General features: G+C 36.1%; 1 protein-coding gene across 8 annotated transcripts in view; it reads right to left on the reverse strand.

Annotated features, from left to right (window-relative positions):
- The window catches only part of IKZF2 (IKAROS family zinc finger 2), a 207,351-nt gene that overhangs the window by 177,231 nt on the left and 21,738 nt on the right, over positions 1-8,382 (reverse strand). For 3 of the 8 annotated variants that reach the window (XM_006140096.3, XM_006140095.3, XM_027770247.1), the window contains exons 2-3: positions 5,303-5,351; positions 4,405-4,509 (exon numbers count right to left, since the gene is read on the reverse strand). In XM_006140096.3, coding sequence (XP_006140158.1) covers positions 4,405-4,509; positions 5,303-5,351 — 154 coding nt within the window. Of the gene's footprint in view, positions 1-4,167; positions 4,301-4,404; positions 4,510-5,302; positions 5,352-6,856; positions 7,136-8,115; positions 8,346-8,382 lie in introns of those variants that run through there. The other 5 variants (XM_006140098.3, XM_027770243.1, XM_006140100.3 and 2 more) reach the window with 5 other exon arrangements.

The raw sequence follows: 8,382 nt of genomic DNA on the forward strand, positions 1-8,382 counted from the left end.
GCCCCCCTGGTGGGGGGGGGGGTGATTTCTTGCTTTCTGTCTCTCTGTCTGTCTCTGTCTTTCTGGCAAGCGCACACACCCTATAGCAAAAACCTCTCAAATAAATAAATAAATAACATTTCCTATTAATTACCTGAAAATATATACTTCCTTTAGTTCCCTTCCCTCACGCCTCCCTTTTTAAAAGGCTGGTACACAGTCATGACACTTCTCACAGATAGACAAAAATCAAATCAGCAAATCTGACTTTTTTTCCCCTAACAAGAAAGAATTAAAGTGTAAAGTACATTGAGTATATGCACCAACCTAAGTACTAGGATTCGAAACAGCAAGATTTTACATCAAGCCCATCTGGTGTTATATTAAGGTGTGTCCCATGGAAAGGCAACGAAGGGTGACTGCCAAACTAAGCTGTAGAAGACGACTCAGAAAGCTGGTGAGTCCCTTAATACAAGCTATATTACAAAAAGCACATTGCAGCACCCACTTGACAAGATGATCTGGTATCACTCCACCCTCCTAACATACTTGTGTTCTGTAACAGTTTTTGTCACTAAAATATGGGTCAGTACTGGACATGGCTGGCACTGTAAGATGATGACCCTGTAAAGGCATCGGTTATCTGACTAACCCACGAGGTAATATCACAGTTTTACATCTCAATCGTAGTAACTTCATCATTCTGCTAAGTGACCTACGAATTCAACTGAATTCTTCAAGCCTTGATTTCCACATATGAAAAACAGAGATCAAAATATACTTCTGCTTCACTAGGTTCTAAAAATGGAAACGAGCTAAGGAAAAAAAAAATGAATGTGAAGCACTCTGAAAAGAATAAGCTAGATTCACTGACCTGATTATTGGTCAGAGCCTTGTAAAACTAGAATTACTACTTCTTCTGATTCCATACATGCCACCTGGCTATCAAAGTGATAAATAGTATTGGCTACATGGTTGATTCACTTAAGACTTTTAAAGTAATAGAAACAAATTTTGTCTCATGATGTATTTTTATACAATTTAAGTAATAACATGCAAAAAATTTTACTTATTGGCACTATAAAAGTAGATGATGGAAAAACGAAATAAATCACAATTTCTTGAACCTTGAAATTTTTTTCAAAATAGTCAGTTGCATGTATAAAGCAGTTTGATACTGAAGCAACTAAGCAAGAATTTGAAACGAGCTAACCCAGAAACAGAATCACAAAGTAAATTTCATCTGATGGGCTGAAACACAATATGGATTATTTTTATATTGTTCTGAGTTGTCTCTCTCAGATTCTGAACTTCCAGATTCTATTTTTAAAATCACTTAACACTGTGTATTTCCAGTAGCCATCAAGGCATATGCTGTCATCTCTGACACTGAAGATTGTCAGCAGACTCAATATGTACACTAATGATCTCAGGCAACAATGCCCATCTTCTTATAAAGGCACCCTTATTCCTGAAGAAAAAGTCTGAAGTTCTCTATGAAAATTCATTCTAAAATACAGGAAAGCAGTTACTATAAAATGTGAAGATCACTAACACCTCTTACTTCTTTTTAACTTTCTCTTACACACACAATTTTAAAACAAACACTGTCGAGCATTATAACATTTTTAGTTCTCTTCCAAGTTGCCAGTGCTCTGTTCTAGCACTGTCAAATAATGATAGCTGCTGTCATTATTTTTTACACAATAGCTGGCAGCAAGATATACAGTTACTCTTCATCTTAGCATAGTCACCGAATAATCCAAACAAACGACTAGGACCTTATAGCAATACTGACCACTTTCCAAAAGCCAAAAATAAGTGGGCTTTCACACTTACTGAAACTTTATGGACAGAAGATTCATTATTTAAAAAAAAAGTTTTACTTTTTTTCTAAACTGTTTAAAAATAACTTATTCTCCCTTACACATATACTCCCACCCTCTCCTTCTTGCTACTAGACTCTGTTTTATTCCATCATAAAGGTTTTCACATTTTTGGCTTTAATACTTTCAATCAAAAGCTGCAATTCTGTTTTTAGAAGCAGGAGGCCTCCAGGAAGCATATTTGAAGACTTCTTTTTTTTTTTTTTTTTTTTTTTAAGGCAGAAAATAAGTTCTTTTTATTTAGTAAAGGCAAGAGTGTACATAAAGGGATTTTGAAAAACCAATGATCCCAGATACAAGTGATCTTACAGGTCGCGTGCACACAAAAATTATTCCAAGTCACAGAAAAACACGTGAGTAACCAATTCTAGGTCTCTTGTTCTAATTAACAGACAAGAGTCCCTCTCTACTACTATTTGCTTTGGCAATCTAAAAGGCTGATATTCTCCTAGATCTAACAGAGAGGAAAAATGGGTATCTTCTCCATCTAACACCTAAGTGGGTAACCTAGATACTGTAAATAGAGGCTACATAAAGGATGCAACAGACAACTCTGAAGTGAGAGCCAAAATGTTTAACCTGCAACTCTTTGGAAAAGAACCTGAAAACACGTGCAGCTCAGCCAAAAGCTGTACTAACATGGAATTGCCGCAGGCTAGTAAGTAAAAAACAATAATAAAAACCAAAAATCTCTTTACCAAACGTAAGTTTATTGTTGTTGGGTGAGAAAAGCACAGTTCTTATTTGTTCAAATTGATCATGCATATGCTCTGCACTGTTTATTTAAAACAATGGGAAAACTGTCTTCTAGAAGCAAGTACTTGCAAAACCTGAATTAAATTCACAAGTAAAGGAGACAACCAATTACCAAGAATTTTTCTGCTGATATACTGGGGGTGGCTAGAGGATGGTTCTCAAGTATGATAAACAATTACTCTCTACCACACAGATTCAATATTTCTTTAGCCAACAGCTAAATATTTAACCAATAAAAAATGAGTAACTCTATCTTTACTCTTTAGGAAAGTATATGGAAGTTACCTTAGAAAAACATACGCTACCAAAGAACTAGTAACATTAAATGTACAAATTGTATTGCCTCTGTTGCAGTAGTCCTATAACATTTATCAAATCAACTAGCAAAACAATAAATTTACCTTACAGAATCCATTATAAGAAATTAGCACTCTAAGTTAGTATAGAGCCACTATTTTTCTTTTTACATGATATAGGAATTTCAGGGGCTGCTTTTAGAATAAAATTTTCTCAGGAGGGTTCTCCCATTACCAAAGGAAAACTTTTAATAAATACATTCAAAGAGTTCTATCATAATTTCAAGTCAACAACTAAAGTCACTTAAAGTTACTGAATTGCAAAATGTACTCAACAGTATTCTATTTACTTTTGCTTATAATTCAGTAGCTTTTACTAATTACAAAGCTTATAGCTTTATAATAATCTTAAGCTTTAAGAGTTGTAAAAGCAAAGTGGAAAGAAACAGCTATTCTCTCCAAATAACCAGAAATAACTTAAGAATACCCACATAATCAAGTAAATGATTCCGTTTTTTTGTCTATTAAATTCTCAGAGGAAAAAAAGGGGAAAGTGCTGTTCTTTCACATAACACCATAATAGAAAATGTCTAAGTTAAATTATATTTACATGCAAATCAGATGTCTTTTCTACATAGGAATATAATATATATGAAATAAGGGAATCAAGATTTTGAAATATAATACTTCTGAGAAAGAGTAATAGAGCTCTTTTTCATTTGGTAACTAGACTGATACAATACTACAATTAAAAAAAACCAAGCCATATTCTTGATAAATAAAATTACTCTGCCTCTATCATAGGATATAAGTTGCTTTTTTTATTACACAAAACCATATATGGCCCTTTATCAAAAATAGAAGCAAAAACTATCTACTTTGCAAGTTCAAAACATCCTTCCAAATTTTCTCAGCTCTTCTCTGGACAATCTAAAACAAATTGCTTTCAACTTTGTTAAAGAAATAGATGTAAATGAGTTCCATAAATTTTCAATTACACTTCATTTCCAATTCTTGAAAGGAGAAGCATTCACATTTAGGAGAGAAAAAAAAAAAGCAAGTAACACTAAAATTCTACCACTGATGGTTTAGCTTTGTACCCAAGCAATATAAAATTATTTCATTTATTTTTTACTGTGAAGAGTCCTTTGGAAGGAACATGTTTCCATATTTTTAATCCAACCATAGTAACAAATCCACTCATAAACCTGGCAAGTAAAATAATACCAGCAAATCCTAACATTTCTTACCTGCTACAGGTAAGCACCAGCTCCCAAATGCCACCTTGGGATAGTTCAGACTAGTAAGCAGGCTCATGTTTTATGATACTAGAATGAACAGGAATAAATCTGTGTTGTTCTTTCTTTAGCAAAATCTATAGCAATAGCTACACCACAATGTGAGAGGACCCCACAGACCTCACAAATTCAAGTCTGTCACTAGAGAGATAGAGGGGAAAAAAAAAAAAACATAAAATGAAGACTTACTGCTTGTCATGTGACTTGGTGAGGCATGCTGTCCATTGGGTGTGCTTGAGGTGAGGTCAATAGCCATACTGGAGTGCTCCCTTTCAGGTGAAAGCTCATTGTCACCTGCTTTCACAAAATAAAATCTTTTGGTCTCTATCCATTGCCACATAAAAGCAAATTACTAACTTCACACATGCAATGGGATGCTTGGTCTTAAAAGTTTATGGTAATACTTTTTTTCCCTTGGAAAACTATAAATAAATATCACATATAAGTATATAATAAATGAATTATGAAAAGCCACAATCAATCCACAATCAAAAATTAAAACTTTACTGTCACAATACTCTCACGTGTAATATAAAAGGAATAAAGTAGTTGATGTGTAAACTATTTTTCAGTTTAAACAGACCATCTTTTAACATTTCATTAGTGAGCATACAGTATTTATAATGAACATTTTCCCAAATGGCTGTCAGAGATGTACATGTGGAAAAAAAGTTGGCTAAAAAAAAAGTCAATTTAAAGAAGCTAATTCTCCTTCATATTATGGGTCCAAAAAACTAAGTTACAGACTAGTAAATATTTAGGACACACCATTTTTGTAGACATGAATGCAACCTGACCTATTCTAAACATCTAGTAAATGAAAAAAAAAAAAATCCAGTAGGAAAGTGTTGATTAAGCCGCTCTCATTTAAATATTATCCTTAGTTGAGTTAGAAATTACATGTCTACATTTCCTTCTTATTTCACTTCTGTGCTATTATTTTCTCAAACTCATTTAAAAGGAAAATGGTGAGCAGGTAGAAAATAAGAGTACAGAATCTGAAATCTTAAAATTTAGGAATGAAAATACAGGTACCACAAAGGTAACTTTATTACCAATAGCCAAGTTAATGAAAATGAATACTTACACGTTATATAGCCATCAATAGCCTCTGTTTCCATAGTCAAAGTGCAGTGCTGCAAAACAAGAGATTATACCCTTAACACAAAGATTCCTTTCAGTATCTGCCATTAAATTCTTAACTTATTTGAAGCTCCAAGCAGTTAGTCCATGTTGCTGCTGCAACCTGTGCCCAAGAAACATACTACAGTGTACTGTATGTGCTCATTTGCAAGTCACCGAACTCTTTCTGCAAATGATCTGATTCCTGCAAAAAGATATGAAAGAAAAGTGAGCTGTGAGGTGGCTGTAGCAAGAAGGGAATGACTCTTCATCGAAATTTTCTTGATTTAAGGGAAAAAAAAGTGCTCTTAGGTGGGTGCACCTCGAATGTGCCAGCTTCAACTGGGATTTAAGTATTTTATCATTCACTACTTCCCACAATCACACTGCAGTCTGAGGACTTCCCCAGTATACAGATAGCTCTATTCACAATTGTTGCAAGTTGGTTCATCATGTTCTAACAGGGAGGGGGAGGACAAACAAACATAAGAAAACAAAACAAAACAAAAAAACTTAGTGCCCAACAGTGTCTTGAAGACTTCTGCAGCAGTTGGCCAACTCCCTGACTTGTATTGACATTTTAGCCTACCCCAAGTTCTGTGTAAGCACCTGTTCCATGCAACCTTAATTTCCTGCCAGACCATGGCTGGATACAAATGCGAAGCCTACTTAATACATTCTGATTTTGGAAATTTCATAAACTTTTGGTTGTGCAGGAAGGAATTGCTTTTCTCTTTTTTAAGTTTAAGGAATTATTTTCATGCTCCAACGACACAAAACAAAACTTAATACCAGAAACAAAAGTAAATTGCATGAGATGACACCCCCTAGCTTTGATTCACATAATGAAAAGATCAATAACCTAACTGTATTCTTTGAAGGGAAAAGTTTAAGAATTGACAAGTCCTGAAGAGATTTTACTTAATTTTTTTTTCCCTTTGGCCCTGGTCCTTTTTGCCTTTAGTTTCAAAACTCTCACTGCACCAGCAGCTAAATTATTCACAATGAGCCATTTCTGTATTGATCGCCAAGTATATTTAGCCCTGGCTCCTGGAATTTCTCCATTACTTACTGGAAAACAGGCAGCTTCACTTCTTGTCTCCAAAACCACTTCCCTTCTCCCTCCCCTCCCCTTCTTCACCACCACCCTCCTTAACCCCCCTCCAAAAAAAACTTTTCTTTCTTTCTTTATGGAATAATCAGATCAAATTCCCAACTCAGTCACTACATAGCACTTAAATTTCAACCTGCTGTACTGTTATCAAATTCTTTCAAATTATGATTACATAAGGCTTTAAAGAAAGGGACCCGGTAAAGTTTTAAAAGGGGAGCAGTTTCTTCGGATATTTTACAAATGAGTTTATCTCTTTCAAAATGTACACATTTAACACACACATTAAAAAGAAAGAAACGTCAGGGAGAAGTGAAAGAAGTCTGCCCCATCAATGAAATGGTTATTAACCCTCGGAGAAGGAAAGAGAGAAAAAGAAAAAGAGAAAGAGAAACGAAATGTACATACAAAAGAAATTGTCCTTTGATTAAAAAAGATTCATCACCATTTCCAGCTCTGTCCGGAGATCTCAGCTTCTTCTAACCCCTCAAAGAGGAGGTGACAATGTCGGGCTGAAGATAAACGGAGAGAGAAAGAAGTTTTTTGTGTTTCCCCCTTCTCTCTTTCCCTCCCTGGCCCCCTCCAAGCCAAGCCCCCTGCAGAGTTCAAGGCGAGGAGGAAGGAAAAGCACTTTACAGGTGGGTCATTCCAAGCCCAAATCCAGCAAACAGATCGGCTGATAAACAAAACCAAGAAATGAGAGAGAAGGAACACCCCCCTTCTCCTCCTCCTCCTTTCACCCCTCCCCTCGTCCCTTTGGGATGGTCTAGTAGGAAAAGTCACTCAGGAATGGCACCACGTACTTTCAGGAAAGAAGAAAAAAAAAAAAAAGAGAGAGAGAGAGAGAGGTCAGTCAGTGCTACAGCAATGCGATTAACAAGAAGAGAAAAAACTTGATCCACCGGTTCCTTAAGAATCGACCAAAAGCTAAGACAAGAAAACTGAAAGAAAAGGAGGGGGGGGGGGCAAGAGGGGAGGGACAGTCAGGCAGAACCTAGCAAGGAACCTAGGCCAACTTCACAGGACTGTTTTTGGCCCTTGGCAAGAAAGGGGAAAAAAAAATTAAATCTTAATTCCATCTCTTTCGCCCATACTAGAACCTGTCAAAGTGATTTAACTGCTGCCTTTTTACATGTGTCATAGCAGTATTTTTTGGTTTTGTTTTTTAATTCCAACAGGATCTGGATATTACCTTCTATCTGGACAGCTGCAATTTATTCTAGGCTACCCAATCTTTCTTCTTGGAATTCAAGTTAAAACAAAGCAAAACAAGTCCAAATCCATGACAGCGACAGAGATGAGAACTGATTAATCGATTAACATCCCAGAAACAGATTACAAGGAGGGGACGATAAATTAAGGCAGAGGACATCATTTTCAACCCGATTCCCTGAGCGTCTTTTACAGAAATCATTACCCTAATCATAACCACAATCCATCCCTCCCAGAGAAAAATACCTATATTATTATTATTATTATTATTGGATAACAGCAACAAGTCATTTGATCACATCACAGTGCAAACGAGATGCTATATAATTACACTTAACTTTGAAAACACTCCCCCCTCTGCAAATCATACACATATTTATATATAATCTATGAATCAGAAGACAAATAAAACAAGAGCTGTTCTTCATCAACGCAAAAGCCAAGCGGAGATTTACCTCAGCAGTGCATGCAGTAAAATAATCCCATCACCCTTTTGTTTGTGTTTACTGTGTGTGTGTCCTCTCTCTTTCTTTCTTTCCTGTGCCTAACGTGTGTTTGTGCACTGCAGTTGGTGGTGGAAACTAAGGCAGTGGATCTGTAGCTAAGGGTAATCCTGTTTTTACTTCCTCCATCTTCAGCGAGGAGCAGGGTTAGCCCGGGACAGCTGGTCAAACCCCGAGAAACCGATCCGGCGGCGCCCGAGCACATCTCCCCCGCCGGCC

The sequence above is a fragment of the Tupaia chinensis genome, unplaced genomic scaffold (assembly GCF_000334495.1).
Source record: "Tupaia chinensis unplaced genomic scaffold, TupChi_1.0 Scaffold000018_1, whole genome shotgun sequence".
Lineage (NCBI taxonomy): Eukaryota > Metazoa > Chordata > Mammalia > Scandentia > Tupaiidae > Tupaia > Tupaia belangeri.